The following is a 22510-nucleotide window of genomic DNA, read 5'->3' as shown; positions in this document are numbered from 1 at the left end:
GTCTGAAAAAATTGATTCCTTGTCTGTCAGAAATAAGTTTGCTGGAATAGCAGGTTTATTTGAACATTTTCCATCTGTTAAATTTAAGTAAAAGTTCATCAAATGGAACACATCCTGATAGAATGGACCTAATGGACTATGCAACGTCCGTTTCGAATTTGACAGTAACTGAACAGTTCAATCTGATACCCGCCAACTGTCGTGATGGCGTCCACCTTACCGCCGTTACTTGCCTTGAACGGTGGCGGGCATAATTCGTTTCGTTCGCGTTTTTCGGATGGTCAGCGCGGCGCTGCAAAAATTGACTTCTTCTTTTTGGCACATTGCTTTGCAACCGCAGCGAGCTCAGCACAGCAGAGAGGAGCCGGCCGTACAGAAGAAAAAAAAAACGCGATTTTGCCAATCTCCAATAAACGCAGTGAATTATCGGGCACCAGAAAACGGATCGTGCGTCGCCGTATTCGCGAGAAAAAGTGCGGAAAATATCGACCAGTTAGGCGAGTGGTGTTTTCCCGTCGGAGTGAATCGTTTTTGGCTGCCTGAAAACCCAGGAAATCCCAGGTGGAAGTCCTTTTCCTGCTGTGAGTGTGGATCTGTCTGGAACCAAGAAAAAAGGCAGAACGGAGTAGCAGGAGAGAAAAAAACGAAGCGATCCATCGTTCATCGCGCTGTGCGTGTGTGAAAATTGTGGAAAAGGTTTTAATTGCGTTTGGGAAAAATCCTGTGTAGATAATTTTTGGTGTTTTGCTGTTTTCCGTGGCCGAGAGGTGCGCTAAAGCCCAGACAAGATGCAGATCTTGCAGATCCTTGAGAAGACCGTATCACCAGGTGAGTAGTTTTTGTGTGCTGGAATTGACGGATCGGAATGGGAAAGCATCATCCATCCCTATCAAGTAGTTTGTACCGTGTCTTCTTCTCGGTTGTACACGGGAAATCGAAGGCGGAAGACTTTTCCTCTATTGTGGAAGTTCCCCAGCATGAGATTGGACCTCAGCAGCATCGTGGAGGGCGAAAGTGATTTCAGCATATTAAAGTGGAAGCAGCAGGCAGAGGCATATGAAGGAAAAACGTCGCCTTGAAATTACGTCTCGCGCTTTTTGTACAAGTATTCGTGGCAGGAGAAAGAGAGAGAGGGAGAGTGTTGAGAGAAAGATGAGACAAAGAGGAAGCTTGAATATCAGCTACCGAGGGGTGGCTCACAGGGCGACATGCACTAGAGTGCTGAAATCAGCTGATAAGACGTTCAACGTTTATTTGATTTTCTTGTTTTTTCATCAATTCAATTTAATACGACCTGATACTCAATGCTGCACCTAGTTGGTATTGTTTAGAATTCTATATCTTATCTTGACTTTCTAGTTAGAAAAGTCTATTGGGACAGAGAAGTCATGGTACACCATGTATTGCTCAAGGACATTCTGCATCACTGTACATCTGAAAGAGTTTCTTTTTCTGAGCACAACCATATTTTTTTCGAACCCATAAGTGCACCCCAACGACGATTTTTATAGATAATAATCGTATTGTCAATACATTTTATATTGACGTGAATACATCGATATTGACTATTTATGTATTCACATCATCAATATTACTGTCAATACTTGTAAGTATTGTCAATATTTCTTACCGTGTGGGGTTCGATTTAAAGCGAATTAATGACTTTACTGTTTGACACTAAACTAACAAATTGAGAGGCTCTAAGATGGTGATTTTTGTTAATATAATCGCACTTCTTTAAAATAGTTCCAGTGTACCAATATTGGAGAAATTTTGGTTGTTGCATTTTAATGCAGATTGCGAATATGCATTTATCTCCATACCCTTAAGGTTCTACAAAGGGTCATTATTTTGTTTACTTCTTCTTTTTGAAATATTTTTCGATCATCATTTTCTAAATGTATTGGTAAAATTCATTGGAAATGCATGTCCCCACGCCAAAACTGCCCATTTTTCATAAATATCAACTGGTATGGTGAGGAAAACTTAACCATCTCTTTTCTTCCTTCATTTCAATACAACAGAAAATGTGATGTCACACTATCTAGTGGATAAGAATGTAGCAGACAAAACATAAGCACTGCCAGACTGCGCTGTATGCAAGTTTGTTTACACCCCTGAGCGGGAAAGTGTATAACAGGCTACGTGCACTGCTGCCATCAACCCTGTTAGTGTTGAATTCAATCTTCTGTGACTTTTTTAATTGGACCGGTAAAATGTTTAAAATGGTCATTTATGTTTTATTTAATCAGTTATTGATATTTATCCACCATTAAATACATCCACTCATCTATGTTAATAAGGCAGACTTCGCAATTAATTGTTTTAATAAACTTAAATTCATTGCTAGAGGCAATACATCTGGCACCGCTGTTTCAATGATACTTTCACGATTGCTAGCAAAGCAGTAAAGTAGAAATGGTTTTCTTTGTGATGAATTTTGTTCACCAAGAGTTTTGTGAAGCAGTTGTTTTGAGTTTCGTGTATTCGATTGCGTTTAATTGTGCTATACTTCGAAGAACACAAGTAAGTAAATACAGTGAATGTGTTTTACCCAGGAAATTTTCGTGTTTTACCCACGAAATACATGTTTTAAATTTTCGTATTCATAATATATGAATGTATGTGTAAACTAATGATAATGATTTTATGATATTTAAAAAAGAAGAAGAACACAAAATTACTTACCCTTTGTAGAACCTTAAATGAACCCAATTAGGAATCGATTGCTTTCTCCACGAATGATCTTACATTTTACTACAGACTTGAAGTTGTGCCACCTAACTAACTGATCATAACCCTAATAAAAAAATACCATAAACGAACGATAACCAAAATCATTGAACTATTCCACAAATGGTTTGGATGATACCCCGAACACGTCGTTAAGCAAATTAACCATAACATTTCTATTAGGGAAGTAATTGACTTTTTAACATTTCTGGGTGATGAAAACTCAAGGCTAACAGGAGTTCGACCCGGTTACGAATGACCCTAGAGTCTACTCTCAACGAATGATAAATAATCAATTTAGTTAATTGTTAGTTTTCAAATAATCGAGGTCGAATCCTAAATGTATACTTCCACCAATTATAACGCACGGGTAGCTCCTACATGTATGCAACCTAAATATCATGCATAAAGCATTACATCTAATCTAGAAAAAGAAAACTTAAGTAGAGTGGCAAAAATTAAGCGAGATAATTTCATTCTACTTCGCGACTAAACATGTGTAAGAGACAAGAACCTCAGCTAGCTCGTTTCTCGATTTTTTTGTGAAATAGGTTGACAGAGCGAAATCGAAAGCCTCTTTCGGAATCGTATGCTGAACTATTGTCACTATTAAGACTTTAAAACATGACTATATTCGATATTTTAGTCACTACTATTTATATCACATGTTTTAAATTCGTACGAGCACAGCATTGCATTACACTTCGACGCGTTCTTGCCATTTGGGGACCCCCTCATGTTTGTTTACGCATGTGTGAGTATGCTCGCTCATCATAACAAAAGAGAGAAGAGATCATTTGACATAACCTAAAAGTGGAAATGAATTCGAAGGCGTAAATTTAAATAGTGTTGCTAACCGCACAATGGATATCAATTCCGTTTGTTGTTTATCAATAATAAATGAACAATGATAAAATTGCAATCATGAATCTGTTCCATCGCTCCACACGCACAACGGAATTTTCACCCTGATCTTGGGCGTGCGTATTTAATGTAAATGCCGCCAATAATCCTTCATTCTCTGCTTTTTCCCCTCTCCATGCCTTTGGCCTCATGAACTTTTGAATGGGTTGAACATTCTTCAATATGCCGATAAACGAAACATTGGCTCAAGCGGCATAACATTGGATACTTTGCTTTACTATTTTTCCCTCTCTCTCTCTCTTTCGCTCCGTATTTCAAGGGTTTAAAAAAACAAATCGTTCATCCTATTCGGAAGAGAATCGAATTAGGCTTGAAGCAAATCATATTTTTTGCACATAACATTTTGATTGCTTCTTAGTTATGAGCGTTACCTAATCCATTGTTCCCATTCATTCTGCTTTGCAGACAAAGATGAACTGCTGGCAGCGAAAAACTTCCTGGAGCAGGCCGCAGCATCCAACCTGCCCGGCTTCATCCGAGCCCTGTCCGATGTGCTGGTCTTTGCCGGTAATTCTCCGGTGGCCCGCATGGCCGCCGGTTTGCAGCTAAAAAACCAGCTCACCAGCAAAGATGCAACCATCAAGTATCAGTACCAGGAACGGTGGCTCTCGTTCCCGGAGGATATGCGGGAATATGTTAAAAAGAACGTGAGTAGTGGTTATTATTGCTAGCGACCGTTGGCGGTTTTTAATTTTTGGTATTTTATGTTTATTCTAGATTGTTGCAACTCTTGGAACGGAAAGCACCCGCCCTTCATCTGCAGCACAGTGCGTCGCTTATGTGGCCGTTGCTGAATTGCCCGTAGGACAGTGGCCCGATCTGATACAGAAGCTGGTGGACAATGTAGTCAATGAAAAGTCCACTGAAATGCAACGGGAGGCCACGCTGGAAGCTATCGGCTACATCTGCCAGGACATCAATTCGGAAATCCTGGAACATCAATCCAACCAGATCTTGACGGCAATCATTCATGGTATGCGCAAGTCGGAACCGTCCAACAATGTCAGGTTGGCTGCCACCAATGCATTGCTCAACTCGCTGGAGTTCACCAAGGCTAACTTCGAGGAAGCAACCGAACGAAATTATATCATGGAAGTAGTCTGCGAAGCGACTCAATCCGGCGAAACGCAAATCTGTGTGGCCGCTCTTCAGTGTTTGGTGAAGATTCTTACCCTCTACTATCAGCACATGGAAGCTTACATGGCTCAAGCTCTGTTCCCAATCACCCTTGAAGCGATGAAATCCGACAACGAACACGTTGCTCTCCAGGGTATTGAGTTCTGGTCTAACGTAAGCGATGAGGAGATTGACTTGGCCATTGAAGCACAGGAAGCGCAGGAAGCTGGGCGTCCTCCGAATCGAGTGTCGCGTCACTATGCCCGTGGAGCTCTGCAGTTTCTTGCTCCGGTTCTGATGGAGAAACTTACCCGCCAGGAAGAATTCGACGACGAGGATGATTGGAACCCGTCCAAGTCGGCTGGCGTGTGCTTAATGCTGTTGGCCACCTGCTGCGAGGATGAAATTGTACCGTTTGTCTTGCCATTCGTCAACAACAACATCAAGTCCACCAATTGGCGCTACCGGGACGCAGCCCTGATGGTATTTGGTTCGATTCTCAGTGGATTGGAAGCGACTACCCTGAAGCCGCTGGTGGAACAGGCCATGCCCACGTTAATCGAGCTGATGTACGACCAGAGCGTAATTGTGAGAGATACCTGTGCGTGGACTTTTGGCAGAATATGCGAGGTAATTTTTGGCTAGATTGGTTGGTTGTATCGAACGATCTCTCTCAATAACCGGTGTTCTCTCATTCCATTACAGGTCATTCCGGAAGCGGCCATCAACGAGCAGTATTTGGAACTCCTGTTGAAGGCTCTGCTCAATGGTCTGAAGGCCGAACCTCGCGTTGCAACAAATGTTTGCTGGGCATTCACAGGGCTCTCGGAAGCAGCTTACGATGCAGCCAACGTTGACGATGATCCCCCACAGACCTACTGCCTGTCGAAGTACTTTGATTTCATCATTAGCAACCTGCTGGAAACGACCGATCGCCATGACGGTGGACAGGCCAATCTGCGTTCGTCGGCATACGAAGCACTGATGGAAATGATCAAAAATTCCCCGCAGGATTGCTACGTTTCGGTACAGAAGACTACCATGGTCATCCTGGAACGGTTAAATCAAGTCCTGCAAATGGAATCGCACATTTCCACTCACTCCGACCGGCATCAGTTCAACGATCTGCAGTCGCTGTTGTGTGCCACGCTGCAATCAGTGTTGCGAAAGGTTGACGCCAAGGATGCTCCCCAGATCTCGGACGCAATCATGACCGCGCTTTTGACCATGTTCAGTTCAAGTTCCGGAAAGGTTGGTGGTGTGCAGGAAGATGCTCTGATGGCAGTTTCCACGTTAGTCGATTTGCTCGGCGAAGGATTCATCAAGTATATGGATGCCTTCAAGGAGTATTTGTACATGGGTCTGAAAAATCATCAGGAGTACCAGGTTTGCTGTACAGCAGTCGGACTTGCCGGAGACATTTGTCGAGGACTGAAAAACAAAATCCTTCCATTCTGTGACGAAATCATGACATTACTTCTGGAAAATCTAAGTAATCCGTCGATCCATAGGAGCGTGAAACCGCAGATCTTATCCGTATTCGGTGATATGGCGCTGAGCATTGGTGCAGACTTCAAAAAGTATCTCAGCATTGTCCTGCAGATGTTGACGCATGCCACCCAGGTTCAAGTTGACCCGAATGATTACGACATGATCGACTATCTGAATGAACTGCGCGAGAGCGTACTGGAAGCCTACACCGGAATCGTGCAGGGTTTGAAAGGAGTCGACAAGGCGCCTAACGATGATGTCAACCTGCTTCAGCCGCACGTTCCATTCATCATCAACTACATCGTTTCGATTGCCAAGGACAGCGAATTGTCGGACGGAAATATTGCCATCGCGTCGGGACTGATTGGTGACATGTGTTCCGCGTTCGGTCCTCCCCTGTTGCAGCTTGTCGGAGATCCTCACATCCAGCAGCTACTGGGAGAGGGCAAGAATAGCCGAACATCACGAACCAAAACGCTCGCCAACTGGGCGCTGAAGGAAATCAAAAAACTTAAGCAACCGGCGAACGACGCGAGTTGGTAAGTAGCGCCCACCGGGGAAGGGACTTCGCGCCGGACTGCCAGTTTATACGGGGTGATGGATATTATCTAATTCTTTCGAGTCCCCCTTCTTTCCCTTCGTCTCTGATTTCTGTAATGACACTTTATTTCAAACACTTTTCTCTTTTTTCTTTCTTTCCATTCTGTAACCCGAATGCATTTCGGGGGCACGTTAGGCGACTTAAATGAACTGGTAGTAGAGAATTGTAACTTTATAGGTGTGCTTGAGGATAATAGTGTGTGAACGGGCGCGCGCGAGAGAGAGATAGAGAGATTGTTATGCAAGGAGAAAGCAAAACGAATCATGAATCAAAAGTTGGACCAGGAAATTGTGAGAATCCGCTCTTGAGTGATCGTTGATTGAAAGGTAATGAAGATAGTAAGCTGGGCAGAGATTTTACTTTTGTTTGCTTTTGTCTTTCCTAACAATATTGGCTTTTTGTTTGCGTGTTGACTAGTGTTTGGTTCGTCTGTTGTTGTTTTTTTTATTACTGTGCTATCAGTCTGTTAGTTTTTATATTTGTCATTGCTGTTTCTCAGATGGACTATTCGTTTTCTTCATATCGCTTTTACCATACCTTTGTTTTGCTTTGTCTTAACAACATAACCATATGTGGTAGGGTAGTGCCACATTGTGTATTAAAGCTAAAGCACAGAATCAAAGTTTTGCTATATACGACCTTTTCGTTGAAAACGGATTGTTACGTCCAGGGCGTGAATACGGCCCTACGTTGTGGTTTCTAGGTTTGTAAAGTACCTCCGGCGGTGTGACGACAGCGGACGAAGACTTTTGCTGGATCGGTAGGGGAAAATAATAGACTTAACTTACTGCAGTAGCCAGTATGCCTACTCGGAGATTCGATAGTTAACTCACAGGCAAATAGACATAACTCTTCATATGTTGATCGTTCACTCATTCAACGGTGGATTTAAATTATTGTTAGTTGATAGTGTAGCCCACTGAAGGCGCGCCTAGTCATCGGTAACCGCAAGTCAGTCCCTTCGGTATTTTTTATCAATTTTGAGTTAGCATCATTATTCAGTTTATCTTTTTACGTTTTTTAAGATGTGCTATTGAAAAAAGGTGGTTTGTTCAAGAAAAATAAATAAAAAAAAAACAACACCATGTCAAATTGTCCCACAGCGAAAAGTAACTGCAAGTCAGCCCTATTAGGAAAAATATGATTTCATTAAATCTCTATGCTGCCGTTATACGCATAAGAGTCCCACGGTGCATAAGGATTGCAACATGGGACAGTTGTGCGTATAACGGCAGTATAAATATATCTATATATATAAAAATGAATTTCTGTTTGTCTGACCCTTATAGACTCGGAAACTACTGAACCGATCGGCGTGAAAATTTGTATGCAGGGGTTTTTTGGGCCGGGAAAGGTTCTTATGATGTTCGAGACCCCTCCCCCTCTGTAAGGGGGGGGGGGGTTCCAACCAAATACATCAGCGTATAAACTCAAGCTAATATTGAATCTAGTAAGGGGCTGTTAATTAACTACGTAGACAGTTTTTTTTGGGACTCTCCCCCCCCCCCCTAAACTGTCTACGTAGTTTATGAACAGCCCCTAAACTATAAAACAACGTGTTAGCTATGTTTTCTGCTTGCTTCTATTGAATTAAGAATGTTAGACTACATATCGCTTCATGAGATTTGATTCAAGACAGATTCTGTCCACTTCCACTAGGGTATCCGGAGCATGGTTTCATGGCAGGGCGGTCAACTACTTCCAACCTTCTGTGTCTCACCTCGTACATTACGGAGAGTATGACAGACCATAGGCGTAGCCAGATAGGGGCAGGGGGGGGGGGGGCGACTGCCCCCCTCTAAACTCGGCAACACAAAGGCTTTCGAGGAAATGGTGTTCGGTGAAATGGCATTCGGCCAAATTTTCCATGGTAATTTTTTTTTCGCCCCTCCCTAGCTCGAAACCTGGCTACGCCCTTGTGACAGACCATATGCAAACAGCCGTCTTCGACAAGTTGAACCATCCTATAGCGATCGCCAAACTGGATAGGCTCGGTATAAACGGCAATCTCCTATGATGGTTCGCATCCCATCTATCAGATCGTCAGTTGGAAGTTGCAATCGACGTCTGTCGATCTCCTTCGTTCCCTGCCACTTCGGGTACTCCGCAAGGTTGCCACCTTGGCTCGTTGATATTTCTTGTGTATTTCAACGACGTCAATTTCGTCCTTGACGGTCCACGACTGTCGTTCGCAGACGACATGAAAATCTATCTCCGAATCTGAGCCATCGCTGACTGCCACCTTCTCCAACTTCAATATAACAGCGAGCATATCTCGTACGTGATCGACAAGGCATCTAGAACGCTCGGCTTCATTTTCAGGATAGCTAAAAGTTTCACTGACATCTACTGTTCTAAGTCGCTTTACTGCTCCCTCGTCCGGTCGGTGTTAGAATACTGCTGGCCTAAATGGAATCGCAATAACCAAAACAGTGTACAAAGAGTAGAGTCCACTCCAAAAAATATGCACGTCCGATCTACGTGAAAACATAGGTAGCTTTCGTCCAACTACTTTTCACGTAACATTTACGTTAATGTCATTTAGCCAAAAATATTCCCATTTAGTGGTCAACATGAACAGTAGGTGAATTTTACGTGATTTCCACTTAACTTGGAATAGATTTTCGCGCAATGTTTACGTGATTTTTAAATGATATTTACTGACATTTTTTGTTTATATTACGTTTACGTTCTGTGATTTTTACTAATATTGAAATGAATTTTCACGGAATGCTTACGTGATCTTGATGTTTACAGGATCTAAAAATACGAATAAAATAATATTTAAACATTTTTAGATTTTTTTAATTAAACGCCAAGCATTTCTCTATTGCCATTAAAAAATTAACACTGAACATTTCGTTGCCTCAAAAATTTGATCAGGACCATTCTGATGCAATATCTGTTTGCGCTGTCTTATTCAGAGTTATGATATTGATTCCAGCCTCTGAAATCTAAATAAATACAATTATTTGCGCGGTCTTGCAATGATGTAAAATAGTATAAAAACACCTTCTAGTTTATGCAGCGTTAGTGTTAGGAAGTCCAAAACTGAGAGCAACTCTTCCTCTAATGAAGTCGACGCCATATTGAATAACTTTCTCATACAAGTAAATCACGTAAACCCATTTCACGTAAGCACTTTCATCATCAGCTCCAGTGAACATTACATGGTATGTTTGTTAATTTCACTACCATCATGTAAAAATGAAAGTTTAAGTAATCGACATGGCTACTTGATTTTTCACGTAGGTTGAACGTGTATACTTTGTAGAGTGTACATGCTTATCACATTCTTTTTACGTGAAATTCCCGTAGTATCAACCGACATGAAAATCACGTACATTTTATCAAAATTCCATTTGACATTGATCTGCGGCACGTGAAAATGATTGAAGTGGGGTTAGGGGTTACGTGATTTTTCACGTAGCATCAACGTGAAGATTTTTTGGAGTGTCTATTCAACGACGATTCATCTGGTTTGCCCTTCGACGATTGTCTTGGAGGGATCGTCATGGCCTTCCAAGCTACGAAAGTCGGTGCCAGTTAATCAGAGGCGTCGCGTGCCTCATTTGTTTACCTGTGCACGAAACTTTGTTCGTTATAGTTTACCACCACATATTAGTTTTTGTTTTGTTTTTCAATGCTCCATGAATTCGAAGGACATATTCTCAATTGCTATATTAATCACTACCTAACGTAACGTTTAAAGGGCCTATCATATTGTGTAAACAAAACTTGCATGGCCCTTTTTGCGCTAACCGAAGTAGGAGGAATTGCAAAATTTAACAACATTATCAGAATGAACCAGGGGAAGCTCATAAGTTTGGACAGGCGCACCGGCGCACCCATTGGTAATTGAGAGATTTACAACTGACAAGAGACTGCAAGTATGATACACGTCCAAAGCGTACCAGACTGCTGTTTCCGTGTTGCTCCCGTGGTGCACACCGCCATGTATTGTGAAAAATGTGTGGTATGTTTCAAGAGGTTATAGAAGGTCTGCTTGACTTACATCAGGCATTGACCATTCACGAACTTGCCACCCGCCACCCAAAAAAGCTCGCTTTTAGGTCCACTATCGAGTTTTGTCTAGGTAGTGATTAGGCAGACCATCCGAACTGAATTTAATCCTTTTTGAAGCAAACCAAGGTCATAGCAAACTTGTGGTCTCGGTCTGGAATAAAGAAGTAGGGGAACTAGGGGCAAGAAGGTCACCCTAACGATAGCGCGTTTTAATATGCGATTCCGTGAATATTTATAGGAGTTCGTGAACCGAATTGTAAGTTAATAACCTTGTCTCCATGTATCATCATTGAAATTAAAATTAAACCCCATCAAAAAATGTTAATGATTTTTTTCAAAATGTCATGTCGTACCTGCTCTAAAAAATGCTACGGGGCAAGAGGGCCACTCTTATGGGGCAAAAAGACCATATGTCTAAAATGAAGTGAAACTGATAAATGTTCATTTCTAAACAACAAATTACTATTCTTAGGTATGACAGCAACTGCTTTTATTGTTTATTCCACTAAAATATTGATTTAACGATATTTGTTTTTATCCAAAACATATAAACCATGTGCGTCAATGAATTCAAATGGAAACTATTTTATACAGTTTGTTTTCCAAAATTTCACGAAGACAATGTAGGGGAATTTACGTATTCTCGTCAATCTAAGCAGCGTCTGCACTTCTACTAGCATTTTCTCAGCGTCACGCACATATATGATGTGTCTGTTTGTTTACATTCATCTGCTGCTTGCTTCTCTATCCATTCCAATCGACAGAATTTTTCAAAACGTTTTGAAAGCGTTTTTACAACGCTCCAAACTTCTCAGGTGAGTGTGACTATTGTCGGCAGTCTCTTTTTCTTCGACAACCTTCCCATTAGAACTGCGTGTTAACCAGCTGTTCTATTATCGGCAACTCGAAATCAACCTCATTTTGTAGTGCGTATGCTTTATTTGAAGAAAAATGTAGCATTACTGGATTGCTCGATCGTTCAAATATAATCAGATTGAAGCTGAAAGGCTAAACAATCGTTTGGACACATTCAGGTAAGTGCGTTGATGGGAAAACATAGTGAAATTAACGTTTAAATTTTGGTTGCCGAAAACAGTCAATGGGTGCCGAAGCCAACATTTACCCTATATTAGAAACATAAATGCCCAATTGTGCTAATTTCTGAACAGTTTTGTACAATTTAATACATAAATGTAGGGGTGGCACTCTTGCCTCGTATAAAGTTTATTTTTAGGAATATAATTTTTGATTAATTAAAGAAAATATTTAATAATTGATTGTTACTGATGTTTCAATCAACCATCAATAGTGACGTCTCAATGCAGAAATTGTGAAAAAAAATAAATTAGAAATTTCGAAAACCTTATTTTATGATGCCTCATTCTTATAAAAAACTAGCTTTTCAATGCATCAACACAAAATGATTTTTTGCATTTTTTTTACGACTTCGATTCGGACAGAACTTTTTAGAATGCTTCATAGGAATACCGTGCATAGGTTCATCGTAAGATAGGATTGAAATGATTTCATTTTCAAAATATATTGAGGATGGCACTCTTGCCCCGGGTGACCTTCTTGGCCCTAGTTCCCATACAGCTGTAATATGACCATAAAATCTATAAAAATCTTAACGCATTTTTTAAATTATTTACACCTGTGTCGTGTACAGGTTGCACATGTGGACGCGACGCCACTGCATTTAATGCACCTGGATCCTTTGTGGAGTCGAAGAGATCCGACAAGGGCCCTGTTTGTGGCAGACATTCTACAGGGCAGAATCGATTGTCCTTCTATTCTACAACAAATCGACCTTAACGTTCAACCACGAGCACTCCGTAACAACGCAATGCTGAGAATACCTTTTGGTCGTACAAACTATTAGTTCGTATGCTGTCGCTCTTCGCATGTCGGTCCTATAGCAGTTTTTGTCAAAACTGAGTTTTACAATGCAAATGGTAGCTGATCGGTCATATTTTCTTAATACTGGATGAACTCAATAACTTTGTTCTGAAAAAGTTTGGAAAGACAGCCACATTTTGGTTGTCTCATCACATAAGAAGCAATGGTACGAATCAAGCTAAAAATTCGATTTTCTCGGCTTGCTGATTTTTGCCATGGGACCGACATAAGAAGAGCGGCAGTATGGTGCTATCAATGGGCTACAAAGGGTTTCAATCGTGTAGATTCCGTGATATATTTTTAAGAATTAGTAATTAAGTTGGACTTCACGGCCTTTGCAGCTTGTTACTTCTTGACTATATTGTATTTCCTTGTATTGCTTAATCCATCATTAGGACTAAACCTAGTCTGTTGATTTAGAACTAATTAAACAAATAAACTAATTTATCCTTGGATTTAATGTTTGCTGAATATGGATTTAAATAAATATATTCCCTTGTTCATACTGCAAGCCTTGTTATATGTTATTCAGAATATGACCATAGAACATGTATCATATTACTACCCAGATCACATGTTTCCAAGTGATATTGAACAACATTACAAGGCTTGTAGTAGAAGTAACGTTGAGCAATCAATTTGATAAGTTTGACAATGTTTTGTAATCGAACTTATCTGAATAATACAATATTATTGAATACAGCAACAATTCCTTAATACTCGCGCTCTAGAATGCAAATTATTTCGGGTGAAAATGAAGAATTATCGCTTTCTTGCTCTTAATTAATTTGTTGTTGACTTGCCATCTTTGCGAGTAATGTTTGGCATGTGTTATACAGTAGGGGGAAGTCCTCTATGTCCGGACACTGGTGATATTCCATAAACAAAGAGTGATAATAAGATTTGGATATGATGAAACAATAGTAAGCTGTATGTTTTCACCGTGTACAAATTATGACGTCACGGCCAGCAAATGAGAGCTGTCAAAAGTTTTAGCCTGTAAAGAAAAAAAGAAACGAGAAAATTTCGCGGAAGTGTACTCGCGAATATTTCCTAAATTTAAAAGTTGAATATTTCTGTACGTCGGCTTTGGTAAGTTTTCTTTTGAATGTTATGCGAATTTTGTATGAAAATATACTGCCGTTATACGCATAACTCTCCCATGTTCTATGCAATTCTTATGTACCGTGGGACTCTTATGCGTATAACGGCAGTATAGGATTCTAAGGAAATTTTCGAAAAATTTCGAAATTGTGTCCTCTATGGCCGGACAATAAAGTTGTCAACATAAAATGTGGATATAATAGGATATAATGTAGAATTTAAGTTTTTTTTTATTGTTACAGGAAGTAATGACGTTGAGTAGTAGATATGGAACGCAAAAAACAAAATTCGTGGTCTCTGGAAGACTTGAGAACTTCTCTCAACAAAATACTTTCAAAGCAAATGAGTATACGAGAGGCCGCCGTAAAATATGGCATACCTAAAAGCACACTGCAAGATCGTATCAGCTGCCTCAGAACCGGTAAGGATATGGTTCTGGATCACAAAGCCGGTGGATTCAAGAAGACGTTTTCAACTGAATACGAGGAGCAGCTTGCGCATCACGTCACGGATTTGTCGAATCGATGTATGCCACTTACCAAGAAGGAGTTTTTGAAGCTGGTCTATGATCTCGCTGAAGAGCTCAAGGTTCCTCATCGCTTCAACACCAAAAAAGGCACAACCGGGAAATTTTTTTACTACAGCTTCATGAAAAGGCATGGATTTTCTTTGATAACTCCTGAGTTGGCTAGCCTAATGAGAGCTGTTGGGTTCAACCGTCCTCAGGTCCAGTTATTTTACTCCAATCTTGAAAATCTTATGGTTAAGTACAAATTTGAACCGTCCAGCATCTACAATTGCGATGAAACTGGAGTCAATTGTGTGCCGAAGCATGAGAAGGTTTTAGCTCCTAAAGCCGTTCGTCAAGTTGGTAAACTGGCATCTGCGGAACGTGAAAGAAATATCTTCACTACATACCTTGTTTTGTATGAGTGCAATCGGACAGTACATTCCACCTTTGTTTGTCTTTCCAAGGCATAATATGAATGCTAGGCTTATGATTAACGCCCCCGCACAAAGCAAAGGAGTTGCTCAGTCAACAGGTTGGATGAATGGTGATTTGTTTTTACAATTGCTTGAACATTTCGTAAATTTTTCGCATCCTTCAAAACAATCACCTGTTCTTCTAATACTTGATGGTCACAGCAGCCATAAGACGTTGGAAGTGATTAACTTTTGTAGAGAACATTTTGTTCATGTTCTAAGTCTTCCGTCACACACAAGTCACAAGCTGCAACCACTCGATCGGACTTTCATGAAACCATTCAAGAATGCTTACCATGAACGCTGTGAAGTGTGGATGCGGAAAAATGCAGGAGCACGGATTACAGACTACGATATTGCTGGCCTCGTAGGTGAGGCATACGTGAAGGTAGCACGAACAGATCTTGCAGTTTCGGGTTTCCAGTTTACGGGAATTCATCCGTTCAATAAACACATTTTCTCGGACATCGACTTCCTACCATTTGATTTTACAAACATTCCGTTGGAAGAGTCTGCAACTGGTCCAAAAAAAATCTTCGTAGAAGATGCCACTGTCAATCCATCAACCTGTTCTGCTACTTGTGCTACCGCAAGCAAGCAAAGAAAACCACTTGGCAAAAAAACCTCTTAAGCGCGTTTGCCTAGTGTTGTTTGCGGAGGGTTCAGGATGGGAGTTGGGAATGGTAGGTTTTTGCGCTAGCGATTGGGTTTTTGGTTCCCGTTGCAAGGATCGTTTCTTAAATACGATACAAACGGTTGCCAAGTCCGATGCGAAGGTAATCGGATCGCTTGCGCTGGATGGTGTTGCGAACTTACTTTTGTCCTTCCTGAAATATAGCGAAGAGATTGATTAACTTTGGCTATTTGCCACAACCGGGTATTAGTTCTACTTAAGTTAGGTTCCACCTAAAGAGAGTCCGGTGCTACATGCCAGTCTTAGGGGTGGCAGTATGACGTTGCCGGATTCAATTTTAAAGTTGGATTACTAACTCTGTAGACCAGTGATCCAAAGTTATTCTGCTAAACTCAAGATTGGGTTCTGGGAAATAGCTATCCGGCGCTACATGCCAGTCTTAGGGGTGGTAGTATGACGCTCCCGGAGTTAACTTTTTCACTACAGATTACCAACTTGGGTTGTGGCCAGGCCGAAAAGGTTTCGGATGAAATGAGTTCCGCATGGAGTTCCTTATGAACGTAACACCAAAACTGAATCTTTATTTTCAAAATGTTCCCCTTATATAGGGGTTTTGGGACCCAGAATTTGGGCGTTGGTACATCGTGCGCATGTGCGCTTTGCTGCTATGCAAGGGTCTAATTCACCTACGCTCAAGTCCCTAAGTGACGATACGGTTATTACGTTTCTTCTAATTTTGGGAGTCGGGCGATGCGTGTGATCATCCTTCCCGCGCTACAATTCTTAAACAATGTACTTCTTAAGGTAGACGCGGGCCTTACCTCTTGCAGGTAATTTACTGAACCTTCCCTAACATCTTCTAGCTGGTTCTATAAATGCGCCCTTGCTTGTTGAGGTATCGTTTCTCTAGTACCCTATATAATTTAAAAATCAGCTAGGAAACTAACTTCAAAATGAAGCATTTTAGTCACATGAAGGTGTAACCTGGGTCGAACTAAGATATAATAAATAGGTATAGGTTTAAATCAAAAGTACTTGAAACACGTTTAATTTTAGATTACAAGCACAAGTGCAGGTACATAATAAAGCATGGGCTATGATTGATTAGGTGAATTAGAGCTTTTAATAATTTATTAAATTAGACTAATGAAATATCATAATCATCAAATGAACTTAAATAAGAAACTTCAGAAAGTCTAATGACATTAAGTAGATTACCAAAAGAATTAGGATGCGGGGGGTCCGCTTAGGGAGGCAACTAACCTTTAAAGTTGTAGAATAAATCTGTGTATTTAGTCTTGAAATTTAAAAAGAAAACGCAGGCAGACCAATAGCATTAAGCAGATTAAGAAGGAGAGGAATAGTTAAGGAAATAAGTAACAGTAGAGGTATGTGACAATTAATAGCTTTTAAACTTTTGGAGGTATTGTATTCCCCTGAGTTTGTTGTACTCGATTACTATATTATTCTCTCAATACGCGAAATCTCTTATATATGCGGTTAAAGCATTTGAGTTAACTTATTTCTTAGTGTTCAAGTACTTACATTTGTAAACAGCAGTCAATGTTAATCTATGAACTAAACCATACGTAAAATCGATCTTTCCTTATGTGGTATTGATGCATGTTTAACTTTTCGCGGCTGACGGAATCAACGCGCCTACGTCTACGGAGCTTACGCAGAAGTGATTCGCAATGCGGTAGAGCTCACCAAAAGTTTTTTTGAGCTTCTATATTATATAGAAATTGTTCGGTACGGTCGCGAAATTTTGAAATGATTGATACGTGCGGTAAAATAACTAAATTGAAACAAAGCTCAACAGTGAAATAAGTAGAATATTTAGGGAGGAAACCAAAATTAATCAACTTGCCAACATAGGCTATCACATTTATTTTGGTGGCACTCTTTAAGTGATAATAAGCTGTTTTTTTTTCTCTACGGTTGTTTCGCGTGGCGTTCACAATTTGCGCGATTTGCGTATCTTACGTAATTTAGATGTTTAGCTCTAAACGGTTTTACTGACCGAGGTCGTTCCTTAAGCGGTGTTGGTACAGGTTAAACCTTTGCCGACTGTCGGATTCAACGCGCCTACGTCTACGGAGCTTACGCAGAAGTGATACGCAGTTCGGTAGAGCTTGTCAAACGCTTTTGAGCTTATGTAGTATAGCATTTGTTCGGTGCGGTCGCGAAATCTTGAAATTATTGATACGTTCTTAAATAAACTAATTTGATACAAAGCTCAACAGTGAAATAAGTAGAATATTTAGGGAGGAAACCAACATTAATCAACTTGCCAACATAGGCTATCACATTTATTTTTCTGGCACTCTTTAAATGATAATAAGCCTTTTTTCTCGCTTCGGTTGTCTCGCACGGCTTTCGGAGTTCGCGCGGTTTTCGTAACTTACATAATTTAGATATTTCGTTCGAAACGGATTTACTTATTCAATCGGTTTACTACGCGGATGTATCTACACGCACACGTCACAGCATTTTTTCTATAACTATCTTGAAACAATACATACGGAATCCAGTGTTCAAGCGGCCAACAGAGGCTAGTCCTTCTGCTGTATTGTCAAAGATAGAAGCAAAATTTATTCAAATGGGTCAAGTTTTGAAAACTAAGCTGTCACGCAGCTCCAGCTTGATACTCAATAAAAAAAAAATGGGAAAGTAAACACCTGAAATCCAGTACTTTTTTAGTTATTGCTGAAAAACAAAAAGTGTCCGAGCATAGAGGACTTCCCCCTACATATTTTTCAACGACAAATCACTTTGTTTCAAAACGTAAATCACTTGAAAATTAATGATAAATCACTTCGATTCGTAGTACCGCATGACAGACTGAGTCAAGTGCAAGAGCATTTGGATTAGATTTTACCGTGTAGGTATCGATCCGAATTTCAATCCACTTGATCCACTATGACAAGTTTTTCGGTTTAGAGGTGGATAACCACCGGCTTGCTGGGATTAGGATACCAATTGCCGTGAAATTTTGTAGAGAAAAACAACATAACGACTGCCGTGTTATGATTATTTGTTTCGGTGACACACATAGTCACTGTTTATGAGCAGTCTCACTAACACTTGTGCTTCAAAGTTCCACCTTTGATTGACAGAAGCGCTGTTATCAGTGACGTTTGACATTTGTATGGGAGAAGGGAACAGTTGCCAGTCTTCTTGATTTGTAGTCTTCGATAATATGCAAGCTTCAATGCAACTGATTTTAACTTGAAAAAAAAAAAAAAATAAATTTACTATGATTTCTCAAATATTTGCGTGGGAATCACACTTCTTCGACTGCCTTTTTTTTCAGTACCCCCTTTTTCCATATGGGACTGATATGGGATTATAGGCAGTATAATGAGTCATCATTTTGTTTAAATTAATTTGGTTTGGTTTCCTCCCTCCCCATGGACATGGAGGTTGACGGTACTTAAGCAAAGGGTTATGTTTAATTCCTTTATATTTGCAACGATGATGATTTTCTATAGTGACACATATCACCTTCTTAGTGCTTCAGTATGCCTCAAACGATTGATTCTCGGCTCGAACTTCCTTGATGAAATCGGCTGCTTCATGCAGACTGAGCAATTCTGATTATAGTATCAGATTTGTTCTGTGTATACAGAGGAACTGGGAGGGCTTATTAGAAACTTCTCACCAATAAAGTAATGACCTTCTAGAAAATTTTGCATATCATTTTATTAAAATTTTATTTTATTTTAGCATATTGTTTTTGTCACAGTCAATTAGCATTAGCATACGATACAAGTGATTTAATATTACTTGCTCGTTTTTGCGTAAAATAATCAATATTTATTTTACCTGTAATTACCTTTGAAACGTTCTAAGTTTTTGTGTTCTTTCTTGTGATCTGATAGATTTCCCAGTTTGGTTAGAAGTTTCGAAGCTAACGCATGTCCACAGGCCTAATAGAAAGATAGGTAGAAAAAGTGTATCATGAAGAAAGGTTGCGTGCAGGGTTGCTTCCACTCACTTGCTATAGAGGAGTGATTTTTGGGGTTTTGGATTCGTTGGATGTTGCAGTGGAGATTTGTACTTGTTGGATATGGGAAGAGATTATATAGCGGGTGTTTGACGCATAAAACCTGTTAATTTCGCTTTCAGAGTGTCACAGTCAGCGATTTTATGATTCGTGAGCGTTCAATCAGAGTTAGCGCTCACGATTCGTAGAATCGTTGATTGTGACTATCTGCAGGTAGATTTGACGGGTTTTGTGAGTCAGACGCTTGTCTTTCGGCCCCTCCTTGTGTCTAACATGTGCAAGGTGGCGAGTGAGTGGAAGCAGGCCTGGTTGTGTGAACTACATTTGTGAGAATATCTTTTTGAGATTTTAGTAGTTACGTTTTGTTTGTAGTTTATATTTAATTTCTTTCATGTAATTATCGTAAATAATAGTTATTCAATAATAGATAATTCATCCATATATTCAATAATAAATTTACGGATGACTATAATTTGGATACCTAACAATTGGACAGAATCAGTAGCAAGAATAGGTTGCGGAGTGTTCGCCTTCGAAAATTTCGATACGTTTTTCAGGGTTGTAGTTTTGATTTTCATCAGTGATCTGGCTCTGGTTGTGAACGATTTAGGTAGAATTTTTAGGTAACTATTTAGCTTTTAACCCAACTTTGCTTCTACGAATCCACAAAAGACATTGAATTGGAGGTGTATTCTGGTACGCAATTACAGGCCGCTATTTTGAGTAATTTATCGTCATAAAATTAAAAATTACACACTCAAAGCGCTTCATAAAGGAATTCCGTTAAGAGGTTCCACATATTTAAAGATTAAAAATTACATTTAGATATTAGTCAACAAAATTAGATAGTAAGTTAGACATGTTATAGTATAAACTTTTGCTACATTTTGTTTTTTTTTTTTTAGTTAATTATTCTTGAACGCAGTTAAAACTAGGAGATGAGGAAGAAATATAATCATTTGGTGAAAACACACATAAACACACACAGTGAAAAATACTTCCACGGATACTTTCAATGCTGTCATTGACAAGAACATATACGTTGAGACAACACCTATATTGACAATGGCAACTGACAAACGTAAAGACATCGACAAAGACAATGGCACTGACTGACACTGATTCTCAAACATTTCAAAAAGATCATGATTAAGAAGGTATTGCAAAACATGGTCCTCTGTACGTTTACTTTCCAACTATTACTACTGTTACTCCGACTATCCCCTATTTGAAACACTAATCTTCCCTATCCGGCATCTTAAGCAGGATTCACTTGATCTCTGTGATTATTATTCTGTGGTGCCAAATCTTTACCTCTACCCTTGTGCTGTATGGACAGTGATTTTTCACTGGAGATCTGGCCCTATGCCACCCTTCTGTGCTTGAAAATGAAAATGAAAATGAATTAATTTGGTTTGGTTTCCTCTCATACTTTCGCATCAACCTCAACTTTAAGTTTGATTTCGCTATTGCACAATGCTTTCCGAATTACTTGGAGCAACAGGAAAATCTAACTCCCGCTTTGTTAAATTCATGCAAGCTACTAAAGTGAGCTTATACCCTTCTATGCAAAGAAGATAAACCATTTCCGTCTAATTACAAATCCGCTCACACACGCCTCACGAAAGAACGACATAACCATTTCATAAACCGCTTACAAACCGTGCAGACCGAACCACGCCTACCCATCCCCACCATATTCCATCGTAATTGATTCTCTACTACTTGCAGATTTAATCCAGCATCAATGGTAACACGCTCAACTACACAACAGCCAACGGTACCGCCGGCACCAACAGCAGCACAGTTCCAGCAATGTAATCCTGTTACTACTAATAGCACTTCGCCGTTTGTATTATCATCGTTGTCCCAGTCTCAGCCATCAGCCTCTTCTCCCATACAACAAGACGACTTGATTCCTTTGGATCTGTCCTCCACCGCCGTCGCCACCGCCGTTTCTATCCAGGATGAGGACGATGAACCCTTCCAATGCAACTATTACTACAGCGATAATCTCTGTTTCGACGTGTCACTGCAGATCTAAGGTTTGTGCGGGGCGCCAATCCTCTCGGCGCATCTGCCCTCAAGTGACACAGCAAGTAAGTAAAAAAAACCCATTTTTTCCGTCATATGAAACTCCAAGATCTGGGTGGGGGAGGGACCGCGATGCTGATGCTGCTTCTGCTGTTGATGATAATGTTGGTAATGGGTTTGGGACAGAAGCATGAACTGTACAGCCGAGCAAAACCAGAAACAAAAATCTGTGTTGTAGTGAAAGATAAATTATTACTGTGTAAGCTAATTAAATTAAATCAATTATCCAAAAAAAAAAAGTAAACAAGCCCTACCTAGCGAGACACCACTACACACACAGTCTGTACATCTCTTCTTCAACTAAATGCAAACTTTCCAAATTACACAAAACCTAGCTCTAGGATATAGTTGAAGCGTGTGCCATAGTGAAACGGAAACTCTCTTCCGGAGGGCAAAAAAAAAGCACCCAAACTCCGACTCGGAAACGGTTAGTCAAGTTGTAAAGTTTCGTCAAAAATAAGAAGAAAAAAAAAATTGTTATTCATCTGTTGTATACTTTCACCGTGGCACTCGTTTTGTTTTCCAGTCAACTTACGAAGGAACTTTGACATCATAAATTCCGACACAGAATACAAACAAACACACTCAACATACAACATGTATTCATAAGTAAATTTAAACAGAAATAATATTTAATTACAGTTATAGAGAACAATGGAAATTGAAATATCCACCAGCAAAAAAAAAAAACAAGCAAAGGGAACGAAATACTTCTGATTCGACAAATATTACAGAATCCACCCTGAGGGTGCGTATTATTGGCCAGAACTCGAGTTTTTTTTTTTTTTTTAATTAAGATCGTCTCTGTGAGGCAAATGGAATATAAATCCCTGGTGTGAAGAGTACACAATCGAGTTTTAAAGATTTATTATGGTGAATGTATATTTTAGTATGG

The 22510-nt window shown here is 40.0% G+C and overlaps 1 protein-coding gene across 4 annotated transcripts; it reads left to right on the top strand.

Annotated features, from left to right (window-relative positions):
• Positions 1-314: 314 nt before the first annotated feature.
• Positions 315-22510, top strand: Fs(2)Ket (Importin subunit beta Fs(2)Ket). 4 transcript variants are annotated; one of them, XR_010518395.1, is made up of 6 exons: positions 315-828; positions 4063-4304; positions 4375-5403; positions 5479-6803; positions 7001-7191; positions 21253-22510. XR_010518395.1 is itself a non-coding variant. In XM_065232611.1 (5 exons), exons 1-5 carry the CDS (start codon positions 789-791, stop codon positions 21340-21342), a joined length of 2715 nt encoding a protein of 904 aa, XP_065088683.1. In that variant the 5' UTR covers positions 315-788; the 3' UTR covers positions 21343-22510. The 4 variants fall into 4 exon arrangements, 2 of the variants coding, with proteins under 2 accessions (XP_065088683.1, XP_065088700.1); XR_010518396.1 differs by having other exon boundaries at positions 21264-21351; XM_065232611.1 differs by lacking the exon at positions 7001-7191 and having other exon boundaries at positions 21264-22510.

This window comes from Ochlerotatus camptorhynchus, unplaced genomic scaffold (genome assembly GCF_037179485.1).
Source record: "Ochlerotatus camptorhynchus isolate MF236.1 unplaced genomic scaffold, CSIRO-AGI_Acam_v1.1 ptg000036l, whole genome shotgun sequence".
Taxonomy (NCBI): domain Eukaryota; kingdom Metazoa; phylum Arthropoda; class Insecta; order Diptera; family Culicidae; genus Ochlerotatus; species Ochlerotatus camptorhynchus.
The sequence above is the reverse complement of the archived record's forward strand: the minus strand, read 5'-3'. Positions and strand labels throughout refer to the sequence as shown.